This window comes from Sabethes cyaneus, chromosome 2 (genome assembly GCF_943734655.1).
Source record: "Sabethes cyaneus chromosome 2, idSabCyanKW18_F2, whole genome shotgun sequence".
NCBI lineage: Eukaryota > Metazoa > Arthropoda > Insecta > Diptera > Culicidae > Sabethes > Sabethes cyaneus.
This window is the reverse complement of record NC_071354.1, coordinates 186976206-186997847: the sequence shown is the minus strand read 5'-3', so window position 1 is coordinate 186997847 and position 21642 is coordinate 186976206. Positions and strand designations below refer to the sequence as shown.

The following is a 21642-nucleotide window of genomic DNA, read 5'->3' as shown; positions in this document are numbered from 1 at the left end:
CGCTGCGTTCTTCTCATCCAATATCTGCTGGCATTCCTCGTCAAACCATTCGTTACGTCGATTCGGTGCCACACTGCCTAGGACGTTCTCCGCTACGCTGTTAATGGCTGTTTTCACGGCATTCCAACAGTCTTCAAGAGGGGCTTCATCCAGCTCTCCCTCTTCCGGCAGCGCGGTTTCGAGAGATAACGCGTAGTTTTCGGCGACCTCTGGTTGCTTCAGTCGCGCTAGATTATACCGTGGCGGGCGGCGGTATCGTATGTTGTTCACAACAGATAGTTTTTGACGTATCCTTACCATCACTAGGTAGTGATCCGCTAGAGGAGCTAGAGGTTACGGTTGTTGGTTCACATAACATAGAGTCAATTTTCTGGCCTCTTCCTGTGTGCATTCCTTGCTGAGATACTGCTTGTGCAGCCTTTTCTGTGTAATGGAGAGCCGCTTGTGCGCAACACGAGACGACGTTGGTGTCCTATCGTCGTCTGGCAGCGTCGCTGGATCGGGTCTCCACATTCCTTTTTGACGAACTACTCAGGATCAGCGAAGAGAATCGCGTTTCGTTTGTGGCTGTGCGCACTATCTGGCCATTTACTATCCGAATATGGAATATGGACTATTTAGTGTTGATTTTAACACCAGGTTCAAGGAACAGCGATGGAACTCTCAAATTTTTGGAGAAACATCAACATGCATACCATTACCCTGGAAACATTTTGGAACCTTTGAACAGCTTGTTTTTCCCAAAGAATAACAGAAAGCTGTGCTGCATATATCCGATCATTTTGTTGGTTTTGCTGATCCTGTAGCAGGAACATTTTTTCTTCCGAAAACAGAATCACAATCACCGTGCCGCTTCAGCAGCTGTCGCATCTTTCGAATATTGCAACCTTCTGCTTTTCAGTCAAATCGTGCATCCGTTGTTTTTTGTTTGGAATCAATCGAAGTTCGTCTTTAAAAATATTCTTCATGGTTGACTGCGAAATTCACAGTTTCTTGGCTCTAGGCCAAGGCTCCAGGCTCTCTCAATCATTTGATGATGGCTTCCGGGCTACTTACAGTGCGTTTATGGCCAGGTATGAGGAGTATTTTTCAAGGACCGGTTTTTTATATCGCTTGATGGTACGAAAGATGAATCTTTCGTATATTCAGAATGGCTTCAGCTTCTTTAAAATATCACACAGTTGAAAATTTTTCAAAAACAGACTCATCCAGGGATGCCACATATAATTCTGTGTTTTTGTTGGAAAAATCTGATAATCTGTACGGTGAGTAAAAATATCTGCAAAAATCTGTCCAATGCAAAACAATGAGAGTGAAAGAGATAGAGAGTCATTTTGCTGATAGGCGATTTCTTTCAAATATCTGTTAAACACAGAATAATCTATGCATGTGGCAACCCTGCTCATCACATGTTTCCTGCGCCCACGATTGCCACGACTCTTATAGCGAATTCATAAATTAACCTGGGTTCGTGCTAACTCGAACCCGAAATTTATGAACGATACGGGCAGTTTGACACATCGACCCGTAAACCGTAATGCTAGACAGTTTTAACCTGCGCTTCAAACTGAATGCTGTCAGTTTAACCGAAATGCAATCTCGGTTAATTTATGAACGCTTTGACAGCACTTCGATTAAAACTGTGTGCCAATCGACCTGAGGCAGGTTAATTTATGAATTCGCTATTAAACGAATCAAAATTCAAAACAAACTTGCAAGCTGTGTTGACATTTGAATACACTCTAAACGAAAAAATGACACGTCTGCAATTAACCCACTTTTAATTTAACACGTGCAAAAAACACTGACAGTAATACTCATCCTGTAATGAGAATTTTATAACGATTCCGAATTGATTTCCAGATCGAAAAGAGCGGCTCGTGGGATACCACTTTCCTATAGTTTTTTTTCTTCCCAAACTCGTGATGACCATGATTTTCGCGGGAACCCTACTTCTCGGTAACAATGAATGTGTGCTCTGCAGCGATGACAAATTATCAATTTTTTCCCCCCCCCCTTCTCAACTGGTTGCCGGTCGACCGGTCCGAATGTTCACAAAATTGCACTTCCTCCAGCAGCTGACCGATACTTACTCTAATGATGGTCTTTATGTTTCAATTTTGCTTTTTCCGCAGATGGTCGGCAGCCATAAATCACGTAAAGCAGCACAAACAAATGTCGAACTTATCGTCCTCGAATTACAACCTCTCGGCGGGAACGAGCGGTGGCGGTGGAACCAGCGGCGCTGGCGCTGGCAGCAGCAGCGGTGGCTGTGGATTGCAACTTGATTCAAGTTTCGGCGGCGGTGGTGTTGGTGGTGGCGGTTACGGCATCAGTTCGGAATTCAAATCCACTGATGATTTATCGATTATCCTGAACATCTACTCGCAGAGACTTACTAAGGAGCGTAACGGTAAGTGAAATGTATTTTTTTCTTCTTGTGTTTTCTTGGCGAACGGTAACGAGCTTCGGTTTTTTGGGATTTTTGGGAATTGCATATACGTTTGTGTATCTTGAACAAACACTTTCATGTGCTTGTTGCGTTGTTTGAGATTATAGAATCTGAATGTAAAGATTCACCATAGGGCAATTGTATTGCAATAGCTGATTGGGTCCGCAACGGGGAAGGCAATCTGTGGAACTCGTAAACATGAAATAAGATTTTCCTCGCTTCGTTTCATTTTCCGCTTCTAGCGGTTTATTCAAATGTTTGGAATGCAATTTGTCTTTGTTTCCTTGTCTTTTCCTCCAGGGGACAAATTGATATTCGTAACTGCCAAAATAAGTTTCAAGAAGAAAAAGAATGGTTTGCGAATTGAATCAATTGGACACCGCGGACCCCAATTCACTGATTGGGGTTGAGTGCTGGCTGGAATATTTCAGTGATACGAGCATTCTGTTTCATCAAAGGCTTTCAAATTTGTTTGAATTAATGGCAATTAGTTTAAACGGTTCCAACTTTATCTTTTCAAGGAAGTTTGAAGAGCAGTGAAGAAATTGATTCCTGTTTTTTTCGTTCCCAAAAATTGAAATACTGATCTCTGCGGCGTTGCCGTTAACGAGGGCAATAAATAATCAACAACACATTTTCAATCTACTCGACAGATGTATTCATCGCTTCTCGGTCGGAAATCGAGCTGAGTGAAATTTACCAAATACTGATGGAAAATCTGTTGCACGTATCGTCCGCCCTGTCCAACATGGAGATCGGACTGAAGGCAGTCAACAACACCAGCTCATCGTCGTCGACGGTAACCACAATGACGACTGTTCCGGTTGGCACCGGGTCAACAGCGGTGGGCGGCATTCCAGCACCTGGCATTGGAGTTTCACCTCCGTCGCCACATGCCTCCGGTGGCGCGGTTCCGCTTGGTCCAGTGCTGGCATCAACCAACCCATTTAAGGATACGGTTGATATTATCACTACGCTGTAGGTTGCATCGAAGACTGCAAAACCCCGGTCGGTCAGGATAGGTTCTAATTAATTACTTTTAATTTGCTGCGCATTGCCAACTGTAACGGAAATCATTGATTTATGTTTGCCCGGCTGTTCGAAAGCCGAGAGCGCTGTAATTTTACACAAGTGTCAGGTAAACAGTTTCCGGATCAACGGAGCTGGATAAATAATCCTCTACAGAGTTAAACACGATAGGTTGAGTAATGATTTGAATGTGAATGTCAACTACTTATCTGATTGCCACCGACTGGGGACTTGACGACTGTTGCTGCGTGCAGAATGAATTAATATGTTACAGTTTACCTTCGGGTAAATAATAATATACGTATGAAGTCGTAATTTTTTAGAGATTAAAAGGCATCATAAAGTTTTACGAATAAACACTACAATATAATCAATTTATATAGCACGCGTTCTAGTGTATCTATTTTTCCACGTATTGGAGACGAGTTGAGTATCACATCCGTTAGTAAACAGCACAGCTTAACCATTAGCGTGCCCAGACATAAACGAAAGGTGGGGCACCGAAACATTCAGAATAATATTTTGGCGTGCAAAAACGGAGTAATCGTAAGATGGGGAATCTATTAATACTTATCACAAAAATACCGACCGATTAGGTTGAAAACTTCTGATTTTCGGGTGTGATAGAATTCACGATTAAAGTTAAAATCGGACTAGCAACTAGGTTTAGGACTGAACTAGTTGAAATTGGACTTTTTTTTGTTAGATTATAGTCACTTTAACAGCTTATGTCATTCGTGACTTCTGCGGGGTTGTGATTTGAACCCGGGTCCTCGGCGAGAATTGGACTTGAAATCGGACTTGACATAAGACATTATATTAGACTTGACTTTGACTTTGAACTGGAAAGTTGGACATAAAATGAAAATTGAAATTAGACTTAAAATTGGATTTAAATTGGATTTGGTGTGAGATTAGACTTGGATGTACATTTGAAATTAGACTTGAAACTGGAATTTAAATTGTACTTAAAATTGGATTCGAAATCAGAGTTAAAATCTAACTTAAAATCTAACTTAATATTGAACATAAAATTGAAATTTAATTAGACTTGAAATTATGCTTGATATTTGTCTAAAAATTTCATGTACACAATCGAATTTAAAATTGAACATGACACTAACATTAAATTAGACTGGAATTTGGACTAACTTTAACTTGAAGTTTTACTTTAAACCGGACATGGATCAGAAGTTAGGCACAAACTTTGACTTGAAATTAGAATTAATATTTTTGTCTCTCACGCGTTTTACCTCTTTTCCAGTCCCGTTTTTACACTTTTTGTTTTGTTATTTCTCCATTTCTGTACCGTTTTTTGGTTTTTCCTGACACTCTCCGGTTTTCCTTTTTCTCAAGTTTATTTCTGTCCTGTATTTCCTGTTTTGTTTTTTCCGTTTTTTTCGTTTTCTGTCCCACTTTTTTATTTAAGTTCTGTTTTTCCTCATGTTGTTCATTTGTTTTCTGTTATTTCCTTTCTCGTTTTTCTTCTTTTCTCTTCCTTTTTTCCTTTTTTCGTGTTTTCGAACGAACCAAGCTATACTGGGACCCATTAACATCGAATTAGAAATTCAACTTCTTCTCCCGAATTGTCCCATTCTGTTTAGACACTATAAACACCTTTGTTTCGTTACTTTCTTGTACCGTCCCCTCCATCTCTTTCTGATGCGCCGTTTTCCACCCTTTCTGTAACGTTTATTCTGTTTTGGCCCGTTTTTCCTGTTTTCCCTTTCCTCTACTCAGCTTTTCGTTTGTGTTGCTGTTTTTATTCGTTTTAAGGCTTGTTTTTTGTCATTTTGGTTTTTTTTGCTTAATTCCTTCTATATCCCATTCGTATATTCGTCTTCTTTTTCTGTTCGGTTTTGTATCCGTTTTATCCCTTTTGTCTTCTGTTTTTATTTTTGTCCCTCCTTTTTTTCTTTTTCTGTGAAGCGGTCTCCTCTTTTTCTGTTCTCGTTTCTCCATTTACCTATTCGCGCTTTTTCTCTTTTTCTGTGTAGCTTATACTCGTTTTTTCTGTTTTGCCCTTTTCTCTCCAGTTTTCTTCTTTTCAACTTGAAACGTGGGATTACGTTTCTCAGGAAGGTAGCTTGTGTAGGGGCTATATGGATATCTCGATATAAGACAATTTTTTTTTCAAAAAGTTGTCATCTTGTTTATCTTGTTTCACAGGCAGGGTCTGTCAAGCAGTTAAACACACCTTCTGTTTAATGTGGTTTCCTTTTACTAAAATAAAGGTAACATTTCCCCCCCCCCCTACAGACAGGTCGAAGATTCTTTACGAAGTTTCCGTGCTATCCGTGCTTGGGAAGTACGCCAGAGTGTAAAACCACCGCTTTTCTTCAATCAATTTTATCGTTTGAACATGTGACTGACCTAGGCCAATTTTATGTCCTGAATGTAAACAATTTTGTTAAAGTATACAACCACCCCTCTTCATCAACCGATTTTATGTTTAAACATTGAATCTAGTCTGGATTTGATGTCCTGAAAGTGAAACGTCATAGACAGGATTGCAAATGCAATCCCATATACTGCAAGAATTTGCTCGGAACTGTTTTGCTGCACGGAAACAGGGCTGAAGGGATATTTGTGCATGTGACGTGACGCAGCAATTCCTAAAGCGAGCGACTTTCTTATCCGAGAATTGTTTTTGAACGTTTCTTTTCCTGCTTTGCGTCAATTAGTTGCTTGCAATTCCTTACATAGTTTAAAATTTATTTCTGTCAAATAGCTGTAAAGTAGGGTGTCGAAAAGAAGATGCAGAGGACGTTAGCTTATTAATATTTTAACTGGCTATCCACAAGTTAGTTGTAAGACAATTATACTTCATGTCAATCTATCACAATGAATGGTGCTATCAACAATTTCGTCGAATCTGATGAATTGAATGCGAATCAGTGTTGTAAATGATAACCCAGAATAGTTATTTATTTTTTTGGTTTAACCGTAGTTGTAAGTAAGCTAACTTAGTCAACTCCATACCAGTTTTAAGCAGTTGAGTAATTAGATGTGGAACTAAACTAGAAATTACAGTTGAAATTAGACCTGAAATCGGACTTGACATGCCCCACGTCACAAATTAGACAAATTAGATTTGACTATGGACTAATTTAGACTTAAGGTATTCCTTCATATTGGACTGCAAATTGGACATAAATTGGATTTAAATTGAACTTGAGATTAGGCTTGGAATTACATTTGAAATTAGACTTGAAATTGGAACTCACATTGTACTTGAAATTGAATTCGAAATCATAGTTTAAATCTGACATTAAATTTGAAATTGAACTTGACATTGGACATTCAATTAGAATTAAATTTGGGCTAGTTTTGACTTGAAGTTTTGCTTCAATTCATATCTGGATGCGTAAGATACAAAGTTTTACTTGAAATTAAAATTGATATTTTTCGTCTTTGTTGCCCACACGTTTTACCTCTTTTCTGTTTCCTTTTTTCTCTTTTTCAGTCCCGTTTTCCACATTTTGTTCCGATTTTTCCTTTTCTATACTGTTTGGTTATTGCCTTCCGCTTTTCTTTTTTAGGATAGCGTTCCCTGCGCCATTTTCTCTTCATTTTAATCTTACTTTCTCTCATGTTTTTCGCTCGCGTTTTGTTTTCTTCTATCGCGTTTTCCTTTTTTTTCTTTTCTCTTTATCCCTTTTTTTTTGTTTCCAGTCTTCGTCCGTTTCTAACTCTAGTTATATCCTTTCCTTCTCCTTTTTCGTCTTTGTATGTTTCGTTTTCCTCTTTTTGATGTCCGGTATTTTTAGGTCCCTTTTCCCTCTCTTTTCCGGTTTTTTTAAATTCCTAATTTTCGTTTTTCTCTCTTCCGTTTTACCTCTTTCTTTTGTCCGTTTTTCCTGTTTTTCTTTTCTTGTTTTGCTGTCCCATTTCTCGTTTTTTTGTCCCGTCTTTCTCCTTTTATATCCCGTTTGACTTCTATTTTTCGTTTTTCTCGTTACTTCTATCGCTTTTTTTACTCTCGCTATTCTCGTTTTCCTTGGTTTCTGTTATTTTCTATTATTTTCTATAAGGGAATACAGACCGTTTTTTTTGTTTTTTATGCTCCTTCGTTTTTCTGCCTGGTGTTTCCTACTATTCCTTTTTCTTCTTTTACTGTCCTGTTTTTCGCCCTTTTCCTGAGTCCTCCGTTCCGTTTTGCGTTTTTTCTTTCATTTTTTCACGTTTTCGGGCATGTTTTTTTTTATTATTTTTGTGCTTTTTCGCTCTTTAACTTCTTTCCTTTCCCGTGTTTCGTTTTCCTATCCAGTCGTGTTTGGCTTTTCTTTTCCGTTTTATCCTTTTTGTCTTCTGTTTCTATTTTTTGCTATTCCATTTTTTGTCTTATTCTTTCCTGTTTTTCCTCTTTTTCTATTCTCGTTTCTTCAATTTCCTGCTCCCGTTTTTTCTCTTTTTTTCCAGTTTATCCTCATTTTTCCGTTTTCAATGTGGATTTTTCTTCTTTTCTCTTCCGTTTTTCCATATTTTTCTGTCTAGTCTCCTTCGTTTCTGCATCGTTTTTCCTCTTTTTCTCCAATTTTTCTCCACTTGTTGTTCTCTTTTTATGTCCCGTTTCCGCTGCCATTCTGTCACGTTTTTTCTGTTTTTCATGCAAGTTTTATTCTTTTGACGTAGGACTACGTCTTTGTTTACTATACCGGGACTGGGTAGCACTTTGTGAAAACGAAAATAGAAGTGTAACGTTTGAATTAAAGATTTCAAATGGTTATAACTACTAAACTAAACTACTGAACAAAACTGAACAATTTATATGTCGTTGGATAGATAAAATGACCAGCAATTTTATAGACGGGGGTAAGAGAGCAATTTTATGGAGGGCGTAAGAGGGGGGGCTTCTATACAAATGAAGCACAAATTTCATCAAAACTCGACAAACTAATCAAGCAAATGGAACCAAATTAGGCATGTGATGGTTTTTGCAGGCATGCATTTATTTTATGATGGTTTGAGACCCCTCACTCCTGTGGTAGGATAAGTAGTCTCATACAAATAAATCTGAAATTTTTGCGCTTGTGCCATATTTTCTGCTATGTAACAAGCGGTAAGCTGTGAAAGTAAACTAGTAAAGCCTTCTCGTAGCAAGAGACAGTGAATCGACGCCGTTAACTTACGTGCCTGTTGCCGTTCATGTCAAAAGAGAAGGACATTCGAATGGCACGTCATATTTGCGATGAACGCTTTGGCTTTAATGTTATTTGAAATCAATGGCCCTTTTAAAGGCCACAATCGAGTTAAAATAAGATTATTAAAACATGTCAAGCTACGCATAATCATATTAATACAATAATCTGTGGGCTGTTCATTCATTACTATTTCAACCTTTATGATGCACACGAGTGATTTTTAAAACAAATCTCTATGTCTCGTTTTTTTTTTTCCTGTATGGACTCATCACTGCGACCATTATGGTTAGATCTATTGTGATATCGCCCGGGTGTTTGTTGTATAACCCGCACTGCATTTATTTTGGCTATAGTCGCTATTGAGTGAGCGATATGCTTATTGAATTTTTTTTTTTTATGCGTGCTTGTGTGTAATTGGGTACCCTTCTTTCAATACTTTACTCTACTTTACCAACCTCGTTCCACATGACAGCGCACAGTCCCCAATTATAGTCATCCCCGGCGTAGCAAACCAGTGCATTTTTACTATAAGGGTCTCATTTTTGCACTGTCAATAGGCCATATCGGGATAATATAGAACTCAGCATGAAGGAAGGGCGATGAGGGGCCTGAGAATAAACCCATGCTAAAGTCACTTTGACATCGAATGGCCTGATTCTACTAAGATTCGAACCCATGACCTTTCGCTTGTCAAAGCAGACTCGGTAACCTTGCGGCTACAGAGCCCCTCCTATGTCTCGTTGGTTGCAGGCGTTGTATGTTGATGAACCCCCTTCCTCGTATTTTCATAGCCACCATTGCATTCAATGTAGAATTTGATCAGAATATTTCGGTCTTCTCTTTTAAACATTCACTTAAACAATGGCACTCACAGATTCTTATAAACATACAAATGCCAGAAATGCAGTTTATATTAGTCTTTGATATAATGATCTGATATAGTCCTACTTCACTCTTTCGTACAACCTTAAGGGCTGTATACCTTGTAGTTTTTCTATCCTGTTTATCCAGTTTTGCCCCGTTTTCTTTCGTGTGCTTTTCCGTTTTTTCTCCCTTTTTACCTTTGTTATACTATAACAAAGGTTTAAAAATTGGTCGAAAAACACGAAATTGATCCGAGGCCCGGAGGGCCAAGTCACATATACCAATCGATAGGGTTCGACGATTTGAGCAATGTCTGTGTGTGTGTGTGTGTGTGTGTGTGTGTTTGTATGTAATGATTTTTTCTATCGCCTGTTTCTCAGAGATGGCTGAACCGACTCGTTCGCTATTACTTTTGTTTGAAAGGTATTATTGTCTAGTAGATCACTATTGAGTTGCTTCGTGACACGACGTTTCGTTTAAAAGTTATAAACAAAAATGTGAAAAATACGTGACACGGGTTTCTCTAGAACTACATGACCGATTTCAACGATCTTAGTATCAAATGAAAGCCCTTATTAAAGCTAAATTATTCAGAAATTTTTAATTGAAAACAAACAAGTAGTTTAACAGTTATGCTTAAAAAACCTGTTTTGACAAGGTAATAATTATCGCCTGTTTCTTAGAGACGGCCAAACCGATTTATGCGCTATTAGTCTCATTTGAAAGATAATATATCCTAATAGATCACTATTGAATGGTTTTTTGATTGGACGTTTAATTTGAAAGTTATGAGCAACCGTATACACCACACCAAAATAAACAATAATTTATAATGATTTTAACCAAGATAATTTACCTAATTTCAATTATTTTAATATCAAACGAGAGGTTTTGACACTACGAATATATATGCAAAATTTCATAAGAATTGGTTGTACCGGTCAAAAGATATTAACCCTCGAACACTCGCGCCAACTTTTGCAACACAGTTACTCGCGCGCACAATAGCCTCAAACCAAAGAAAACGTGCGTTTTGACTGGGAAAACTTGGTTTTAGGTTTATCGAACCTTTAGAATAGTTTCTTGAAATTAAAAGCTCTATCGTTTGGTTGAATTCAAATTTTGATTAATCCCCCTAAAAGTGAAATAAATAAAATATTTTTCTTCAGTGTCAATATAACACATTGATGTGTTCTGCAAAGTTATAGAGCATATTATTATATAGTATACCTCTATGTTTGCTTGTTTAGGAACTGTAGAACTTTGATTATAAAAAATACCTTAATTTTGACTACGAATTACTCGACTACCAGCAGACGGATACATTTTAAACATTTTACATTAGCTAGTTTTGCTGCACACAGACACCATTTTTCCATATGTTTCGTTTCTGTGATGGCGGTTTATGCTGATCTATTTTTCAAACAATTTAAATTATTAATGCATTGAATAATTATGACATTTTGCTCAGAATAAGTTTATTGAAGAATATTCGTTAGTTAAACAACGATTTGTAACTTTATAACAGTATGGCGTTGAAAACCCTACACGTGTTGTACAAAATACAACAGCGTGAGTAACCGAAGGTTAATAAAAATTGATTAAAATTATTCAAGAAAACTCTATTGATGTTAATCAAATAGAATGGCATTACAGGAAATTATGCATAGTTCAAAAATCTATAAACTAGACTTTTACTAGGCAATGTATATGTTAAAGAATAAGATTTCCTCTTACAACTTACGTTTATTTTCACTTACTCAAATTAATAACAACTTACTTATCCTTACTCAGCAATTACATGAAAAAAGGATCTATCAAAATTTAAAAGTGTTCCTATTTTGTTCAAAATTTGTAAACTTATTCAATTTTCAAAAATTTTATGTAAACCAACGCATTACGCAACGTTAACCAATAGATGAATTATGTTCCGAAAACGTGTCGATTTCTATCTCAAATAGCAAGTAAGACCGTATAACAAAGGTTCCTTTCACCACTAGGTGGATTAAATCGGGTTTTTGCTTCTTTTCCTGGTGAACAGCAGGAGACGGACTACTTCTAGGTCCATTGGCAATGCATCTACTAAGAAAATTTACTAACATTTTCTTCTTAAATTAGGAATTGAAATTATTTTGTTTGACATAAAATTTTACAGAGAAGCTGTGGCATCTGTCTCAGTGTGCCCCCTAGCCTGGGCACGCGAGTGATCTCAACAAGCAGACAGTCGTTAGATGTTTCGTAATTTATGGCTGATTCTGACTTTACCTCTGATTAGCTTAAACGAAGCGACGCGGGTGTAACCGAGTGTGATCTACGCCCCCTTAAGAAACTATATCGGTGGGTGCACATAAATGGACATCGCTTGAGGTTTGCAATTCTGTTGTTAATTTTGAATTCGTCTCACAAGAAGCATGTTTGTGTTTTCTATCTGCAGCTGAAGGAACAATTACGCTAGCGACCGAGTAGGTTTGCGAAGTGGTTTTCCGCGTCTCCACCGCCGGAGGCGTTCTAATTTCGACTCGATAGAACAAACAACCATCGGCAGGCGAGTTGTGTAGGATGGCAGGAAATACACACGCACGAGATGATCCAATTTTGTAGCAAGGAATGTTTGTGTGGATGGCGGTTCTCAAGGATCGTTGATTGTTTGAATTTCGTTAATGTGCGTTGCTTTACATATTACTGGTTCAGTTATTTTCAAGCACCGTGGATATGGAGTGTTGGCGTTAAAATTGCTAGTGAAAAGTTCGAATACTGGCGGACCTTACCATTCAGACACTGGTAAGTATACTTTCTATGATAGCAAACGCCTTCCGTGGGATGACAGGGAAAAAGTTTGTTGATTTTTCATCTGTTGAGTTTATTCCATTTCTACTAACTAGCTTGCTGAACTGCGAAGACTTATCCCTATTCGTAGGAAATAAAATATAATTTTATCCAATCTCGCATTCAGTCGACAACGCGTTCGTTTGCCTACAATAAAGGTAGGTACTTTGAGAACCGGTGCAAAATTGTGGGTTGAGGGGAACATTTTCTGATGAAAACATACAAAAACTTGTTGGGGTAAAACAGGATGTAAAAGGGAGCCTTGCTTCGTGGGGTTATACTATTTTGAATACCAATTAAATTTAAATGTAAGATCTGTATTAATCAGTAATTAAAATTGAATTAATATAAAGCCTTCTTTCAGAAAGAGAATAAAAGGGGTAGCTTTATGTCCGGTTATTAAAAACTAGGTGTAATGTACAGAAAACATTTCCTAGGTATCTCGTTGCTGTGTGTACCATTTGCTCTAACCAGGCACCGTTTCCGGGAAGCTATTCTGCGTCAATAATTTATTCAGAAGTTGTGCCGTGCTTTTGTCGGATGTGAAAACATGTGAATTCTGGATTATTTGACTAGATATTTTACTGTGAATGACGAAGGATGATGGCGCATTGGAGTACAAAACATCAATGAGGGAAAAACACGTAAGCATTACACTTTGAATCTGTTGGCATTGGCATTGGCATTGGCATTGATGCGACGGAAGCGCACCAGATTTAAAATTGAAATCTCTAATTAAGTATTAATATACCATATTTCCATTCAATCTTTATGAAATAGGTCATTTCTCAATAATTTTAATTCATCTGTAAATATCATAAATGCAAAACCAGATATAATTTGGAAGAATCTCTACATTTTTGCTTCATCCACTGAATAAGCTATCGCACATTCAAACTCCATTAGGCACACACGTATCTCTGTCTCCGTTGAACGTGTTGCCGACATTTTCGTGATGTGATCAGACTTGAAAAGCTTTTTAGCTTTCATTAACCTTTAAGTTCCCGATATCAAAAATTAGGACCATCCATCTTTGTTGATTTTTGTTCGATTTTTAAACAGTTAGTCTCAAAAAACCTTTAATGGAAAAATATATAGGCATCATTTGGTTCCATTTACCTGAAATTATTCCTGATCGCAGCGGAATTATTTATTCGCGTTAAAAGTAGCATTATATCATCCAGCGTTACTTAGCCTATTCAGACTCGTTCAAAGTGAGGGTATCGTTGAACACTTTCCCAAACCGGTTTACTTTCAGGACATCGTTTGGCAGAATACTCAGGAAACGATTCAGAGTCAGCCAGTTTTTTATTTGGAAAACAGTCGCTAGATAGCCCTTCCTGGCTCAGTTTTACCTCTGACCTTGACTCTGACGGCAAAGATTGCGAGCTACTAATATCCATTAGTAATGCAGAAAAGAACTTATAAATACACACTTAGTTCATATACAGTTCGGTTATGAATTACCCCTTGAATTACTGAAATTAAAATTAGGTTTATGGTCGATTTCCAACTAGAACCGAACCCTAACATCTATCATACGCCACCTCTAAATACTCAGAAATGCATGGCTAGTTCAATAAAAGTCATGTTAAGTGTACAACAGGACAATACTGGCCACTGGCCACATCCAAACATGTTCCGAAACAGTCGTTTAAATTTGCCATTTACTGAATCGAAAAAAACAAAACTGAGTGTGTAGAAGGACAATACTTACTCGAGACATTGGAAAATGGAAGCCGCTGAGATGATTGTTGCAGTTTTTGATCGTGTTTCACTGTGCGATCCTTAGGTATTTATGCCGGATCTTGATCTTCCTCTTCCATTTAAGTGGCTGCGTCTATTAACCAAAAAAATTAATTATTTTTTATTAATAAATTTCACAATAGGACACTGCCTCTGCTCTGATTTCTGATAATAAAAGCCTTTAGTTGGCACTAGCGTTTTATTGAGGCGCCTCTATTATATAATTCATGAACCTGTCAATGTTTCCTAGTTTCCTTATTCAATACGAGATTGTATTGACTTGGTGTAACAATGCTCCCTAAAGTAATTGGGCATGTCCCGGACATATCGGCTTCTATGTATTGTCATTCGTAGACCACGGTTCAGAGAGCTGTTGACCATTTTTTTTGTTAAATCATTCCGGAGTAAAGTTGTAATTTTGGGAAGCATATCGAATCGAGCATCTTTGTAAAGTTCCTTAATAAGTCTGCACACCATTGATCGATCAGTGTTTTAGGTGGTCGATGCCAGGTTTGTAAAATCTCTGTACAGGTTTGATTTTGTTGGAGATAACCTAAAAGAGATTCTACATTATAAATATGTAAATATATTTGCATCGTTGTACTGACCAGTCTTTGCAAATTCAAATTCTGTAAATGTAGCTTTCGTGATAGCGCTACCGTTATGTTCGACTTTCATCAAATACATAGTACTCTTTCGAATGGTAGCACCACAATAACCTCTTATTTGAAAAAGAAGTACTGTTAATCTGCATGAACAATCGATTATTTAAAAGTTATTGGAAACAGTTTTTGAAAACTGATTAGGATATGTTCCTTAAAAAAGCTGCGTTTTTCAGAAGCTTTCCACTAAAATAACCCTGTCGAGCAGATCGTGCAACAAAATAAGACCAAATTTGCACACTACTAAACCATTTCCGGAAGCCTGCAAACGCTCATCGCACGCATGATATACAACATCCAACATCCGCGAACTCCGTAGGATCAATTGTAGGTTGAACTACAGTCACTGATTTAACTTTTGATGACTTCAAATTAATCTGTCGGTGCCACTGTATGATAAAAAGGAAGCAGGAAAGAGATCGTAGCATGCCGCAATGTAGAACTGTAATCATAAGCTGATATAATACCGTTGCTTCAGTTCCGCCTTCTGTCCACCCACAGAAATTCCTTCCTGAAGAGCTATGGCTCTAAGTTTCTTGATGGTTTGTCGCGATACGTCATCGTTCCTGTTTTCTGGGCAACACATTCCAATAAAACATAAAACTTACATGTTTAAAACTAAAGTAATTTGAATATTTACCTTTCACTTCTCCTAGTACTTGCTTGCCCGGAAAATCAGAAACTTTAGTGGGCTTGTTAGTGGTAGAAATTTTCGCTTGGAAGTTTGGAAGTCTTTTTTCGGTTTAGACCATTTTAACACGTGTTTTTTTGGGTTGAACCGTTTTATCACGTGTTTTAAGGCAAATATACGGGTATAGTTGCAACATTATCTAAATTTTCGGTTTTAGCTCGACTTCAAGTTTTCATGTTTGCGAACATTCGTTAAAACTTTAAAGCTGGAATCACACTGACCGTCAGCGAACATCATCGGAACGTATCGTAACGATCGTAACGGAACGTCAGTGATACTCGCATGCATTTTCAATAAATAAATAAATTTTCAATAAGCGCATTCACACGAGTGCCTTGACGTTCCGTGATGTGACGTTCCGGACGCGTGTGAATGCGCACATTGAACGTAACGGTCCGTTAAGGCCCAGACACAATGCCTACGGATTTTACTACGTTGCGGAAATTTGGCAGAAAACCCATGGAAAAACTGTCAAATTGCCGCAAAGTAATAAAATCCGTATGCATTGTGTCTGGGCCTTTACGATCGTTACGATACGTTGCCGATGATGTTCGCTGATGATCTGTGTGATTCCAGCTTAAAACATCACTGTCAACAAAATTACCCCATAAAAAACCGCTCTGGCTTTCCCCGCGTAAGGTTCGCGTAAGGCGACAGGCGAATCGTCCTATTTTGCTTCCTACTAATCTGCCTATTCTTAAATAGCCTTGATTGAGCTTGCTGACATTAACCTTACGTACATATCGTCGCGTGATTTGTTGTTGCTGTTGGTGGAATTTGCACGTTTGTTGTTGTTTTCCTCAGTTATAGTGGCGTGAGGTTGATTAATATTTGATCACATAAGTACGAAAAATCCCATCTTACAATTTTTTCCATTGGGGTATTCGCGATGACGGAGTTATGGTGCTGCAACCTTTAAAAGTTTACATTTGGAGTGAAGCAAGTTAGAGTGCAAAAGAGAGAAATAAAAAAGCTCTCATACGCCGTATATGGGAAGTTCATGAGAGTAAAAGGGATCATGGAACTCCGTCATCACGAATTTGGCTCTCGGCTCTCGCACTGCAATGTGATATATAGAGGTGTGGCAATGTTGGTTAAGTGGTGTTAGTGTAATGACATCACTTGTTTTATATTCAATCCTAAGGCTTTGATCAAAATTTCAGCCAAATCGGTCAACATTTGCAAATTTGAGACCATTTTTAAGAGTTGTAGAATTTGTTGCCTCTCATATGTCACCCGCCTAATCTTTCATCGTGTACAAGATGCTCAGTTGTTAGATTAGGCGGGTGATATATGGGAAGCAATCAATTCTACAACTCTTAAATGGGTATCAAATTTGCAAATGTTGACCGATTTGGCTGACATTTTGACCAAAGTCTTAGGATTGAATATAAAACAAGTGATGTTGAGCTGAGGAATGTGGGTAATTTTTAAGGTCACTTTAAGGACCCCTAAAGTGAGAAAAATTTTATTTTTTTAGTTAAATTTCATATTTAATTGAAAAAATCTCGTCTAACTTTTGTAGAACCATAGTGCATGTATATATATCCTGAAAGCTTATCCTTTAAGCTTTCCAAAAATGTATAAAAAACTTAAAATTGCTTGAAAAATTATTGAGTTATTCACAGTGATTAAAATTTTCACTCACCTGCAGGATAAACGTTTTTCGCTCACCCATTATTCTCATATGACAACTAGATTCTGTGGTTATCTGTTTACAAAAAGCGAAAGAAAAACATTTTTCCGCTACAGAATGAGAGTTGATAATATCTCATTGCATTTTTCCCTGAAAAACATTTATCCGCTCGTAGTGAACCATGAAAAATATAAATCGCAGGTGGAATTGGCGCGAAACTCTAATGCAATACTAGGTATATAATGAAACCCATGGTAATACCCAAATACATAAGTTGGGTTGTTTTATATGTCTCTCTCTTGTTGGCTGGTTGCTTGGTAAATTCAATAGTAACCTGTTTATTTTCGTCTCTGAAAAACGGCTGATACTGCTTTATCCTCTCACAACAAAGAGAGGATAAACTCGTGTTACAAAAAATTAAAAATAAACAAATCATGATCGCGTGTTTCTAGGGATAAAGAAAAATATGGATAGCCTGCGCTCACGAGCGACAATACATATGTATAAAACATTTTCGTTTCTCTTTTGCAAGGTTATAAGTCGTAGTAGGCAAAATTCATTGAAAATCGCGCATTTGAAACGATAAATTGAATGCCTGGTTATTCATGCTAGTATGTGAACCTCTAAAGTGAGAAAAATTTCATTTTTTCAGTTAAATCTCATATTTAATTGAAAAAATCTCGTCTAACTTTTGTAGAACCATAGTGAATGTGTATATATCCTGAAATCTCGTCCTCTAAGCTTTCCAAAAATGTTTAAAAAACTTTAAATTGCTTAGAAAATTTTAGAGTTATTCATGATAGTATACGTACACATAGCCAAAAAACGTTTTTTGGAATAACTTCCTATTAATACAATACGTTCCCTGAAGCAGCTGCAAGTCGGAAAATATTTCCGATGCCATTTTTCATTTAACAAAATATCCGTCAGATAAAATTACAAATAATCAGCAGCTTACAGAAAAAACCGCAAGTATGCTCAAAATGGTGAAAGTGATTGTAGTGCAATTTTGTTTTTCTCCGGTTACTTGCGCTGATTTTATAAGAGCGTATCTAAAATGACAGTTCCTTTCACACATTCGTTGGTTTGCTACCAGAAAGGTGTATGTAAAAAAGTATAACTAGAGCTGTTCGGTCATTTTGTCAAAACTGTTTAAGATTAGTGAAGTTTAAATTTTCGTCAATTTGATCAAATAAGCACCTTCATTACATGTTACAACATAATAAAAAACAAATTTGTTGACGTTTTGTGATTTACGCACTTTTGAAACACTTCCCGAGAATTTGACATCTTGGCCCAAGAACGTAACGACATCAGGTGCCAGATGGCGTGTTTGCCGAGCGGTAGTTGTATGTTGTACCACGACAGTGCTGCCAGAACCAATAAAAATAGCAGTAATTATCGCTTTTTTTCGGAGACTAAATCTAACATTACCAAAAACCAAATGTAACTATTTTTGTTAACATCAACAATCATCGATAACTTTCGCACCCATAATCCCAATTGTTCAGCGAAAACATGTAGACGGACGTTATTCATGAGAATTGTTTGAGAATGGAACAGCAAATTGTAAGCAATTCGTTAAATTCCTTGCACGGCTGCACACAAACGGCTAATTAGCTTTGAGTATGGATGAGGGTTGGTCAACACAGAAAAATTCGAGCTCCTGTCTGTAAAACGTGCGCTTTACGTATCTACCGGTGAAAATTATCATCGTTAGTTTCAATCCGCCACCCACCGCCGCCGTGGTGGGTGCACCACCTGCGTAGAATTGTTGAAAAGTTGCAAAGTTGTGATTGGTCACATAACAAGTTGTATAATACCTGTAAAGAGCCATTCCCCGTCATCTCGGAGAGAAATTTTTTCATAGATAATTGCTAAGTGGGATCTGATTCGATAAAAAGTTTGTTCTGGTCTTGATTATCTTTCAGTTCTCTGCTTTTTTCATCTGTTAAGCTTGCAGATACGGACAAATTGTGACCTTTCGCTATTTTCTAGCTCGTCCCAAAGATCGGCATGCGAATAAATAAATAAAATTGAGGTTTAAAATCACTTAACCTGCTAAAATGCTAAAATCAAAAATTATAATATTTTCCCGTTATTATTGATAAATTGAAATACAAAAAAAAAACAAAGTAATATAATGGACATTAAATATTAAAATAAAAGCTAGCTACCTAGGGACAATGGCACAATTCTTAAGTTGATTAAAATGAACTAGTTAGGAATTATACCCCAGCCCTGACACTGTTACACCTGTTATACACTCATACACTACACACTGAACTGCAATTTCTCCTTAAAGTAGTTCGGATGGGAAGTTCCGCTAAACTCGTTCAAGGAGAGAGGTTGTAGGCTGATCCATGAGGAGTTCAATGGCAGAAGATTTCAGACCGTACTACGGCTTTGTCGCGTTTTACCATTTATACTGTCAAAAACCACGTTTCCGTGGAATAAGTGAACAAGTACGCCAGTAGTGTGGCCAATACCCTATTAATTCGCTATAACTACGGGTACTGTGAAACCGAAGGACTTGCAAGCTGCGGCCAAGTAGCAGCAATCATCCACCGTTAAAGGAGTGATATACCAAAATATTGGCCGAACCAGGCCAGCCCGGGAGCATAAATCTCATAAACGCTGCCCGGTGCATTCGACGAGAAAGTGATATCCAACAATATAAATCGAGCAAGAGTGATCCGTGAGCAAGATTATTTCAACCGCTGCCCGGTGAATTCGATAAGTGCGGTTGGACATTCCGCGAACAGCCGACAACCGATATACCAGTTACCAGTAAACCCGATATGCGGACACAATTAGCCAGGGACCGGATAAGTTCAGGTGGGCAGATTCCAGCACGTGGCGAACCTCGACCCTCCAGACAACAGCGAGCGGATTACCGTGGTAGCGATCTGAACAAGTGATTTTATTACTCAATCCCTTGCTTTTCCTCCGGCAATGTTGAGCCGACCCTGAGATCGTGTTGAGACTTGTGTGACTGAGCGGGGCAGAAGCGAAGAGGAGTTAGGTACAAAATCATAAACACGGGATGGCAATAAAAATTGTTCATCGAGCTTCTGAATATGTTAAGGGTGTTCCGATCAATATTTGGTCAAACTAGAATGCCTCTAAATTGATTAAGTTTTGCAATAAAATATCCAATTATTTTTCTTTTTAATGTTCAATTAGTTTCCAGTAGCCCAATATTTCTCAATTAGGAGGAGCTCTGGCACTAATTCTTGAGCATCACTTGCACGTCATCTGATCGATTTATTTAATGAGCTCAACCTCAGCTCGATTCCATTTCGTGGAAGCAAATCTAGTTTCATCAGTGAATTCCACGGGTGGATTCTCAATAAATCATTTAAACCATCAATTTTGGTCAGAACCGCTCGCTGGTACGTTGTAGGATGTCATGCGTTTCATTCTGTAGAATATGTTGTGATAATATTGGTCGGTCGGTAATACCTAGTGGTCATTCCGTAAGTAAATATTATCAGTTTAAGAATTGCATTTGCAAAACATACTTTAGATAGCGAAACGATAAATATGTTCCCGGAGCAATGATCTGAAATTGCAAACAGAAATCTATAAAATTAACTAATGTTTATTTGAGCGGCTTAGTAGAATACCTGAAACGATAAAAAAGAAGAAAGAAGAAATCTATACATTTCGTTTGCGTGTATACTAAACTATACAAGAACTGCGTATTTTGCTATCTGTGTGCGCGTCATCATTGATGGATCATCCAATTTGAGTACTCTTGCAATCGATGCACGTTGCTACCTGTTGACAATTGACATGTGACAGCCATGGCGAGTAGAGTAGAGTGCTCTAGTCATCATGGCTACTATGTAGGGTTTATTTCTAATTCCCGTCGTAATAAGCAAATCCATTCTAATTTTCATCATTTGTTGGATGGATTTAATGAATACTCCAAAAGTTCTTGTGCTGATTTGACTAAAACACACTTACCTTCCGATTCGTGCCCTTTGAATTCACTAAAAAGCGATTAATAAAGGATTTGATTGAAATTACGCAACTGACTTTACATCTTAAATTTGTCGTACCGTTTTAAAATCCGTCCATCAAAATTTTTCATCGTCCGAACTAAAAATCACAACAATGTTTACGAAGCCAACGCGCATGTATTTGTGTAGGACGGCATGACAAATGTTATTCTGCAAAATTTCTGCAGGTCAGGCAAGTTTTCCTGGCTGTAGAATAACGACAATGCCTTGCGTGAGGTATTTTCATCTATGAATGACGGAAATAGAAACGATTAGTCGACATTTTCTTCTTCGTCGCACGAAAAAACGTAGGAAATTTGGCTGGTAAGATTTCTTTGATGATAAAAAGCATTTAAATAGATCTCAGCTCACTTTGATTGATCGCGTAGGATAGACAACAAACTAAAATATTAGGGAATAACTAGTTTTGCATTGTGTGTTATAAAAATGCTGATATTTTTAATAATTTGTGTTGGATAGAACGGGGATAGGCAGTTTCGACGAAGCAGCAACATACCCTACCTGCCATGGCGAGTAGAGTAGAGTTCTCTAGTCATCATGGCTACTATGTATTAAGTAGAAAGC

At 37.7% G+C, this 21642-nt stretch overlaps 1 protein-coding gene and 1 pseudogene across 3 annotated transcripts in view; one reads left to right on the top strand and one right to left on the bottom strand.

Moving 5' to 3' along the window:
- The window catches only part of LOC128738231 (protein furry), a 159020-nt gene extending 155119 nt beyond the window's left edge, over positions 1 to 3901 (top strand). For all 3 annotated transcript variants that reach the window (XM_053833220.1, XM_053833217.1, XM_053833219.1), the window contains 2 exons: positions 2136 to 2413; positions 3106 to 3901. In XM_053833220.1, the coding sequence (XP_053689195.1) occupies positions 2136 to 2413; positions 3106 to 3434 (607 nt within the window). In that variant the 3' untranslated portion in view covers positions 3435 to 3901. The remainder of the gene's footprint in view (positions 1 to 2135; positions 2414 to 3105) is intronic.
- Positions 3902 to 14316: 10415 nt separating this feature from the next.
- On the bottom strand, positions 14317 to 15309 carry LOC128736450 (uncharacterized; annotated as a pseudogene).
- Positions 15310 to 21642: the final 6333 nt, after the last annotated feature.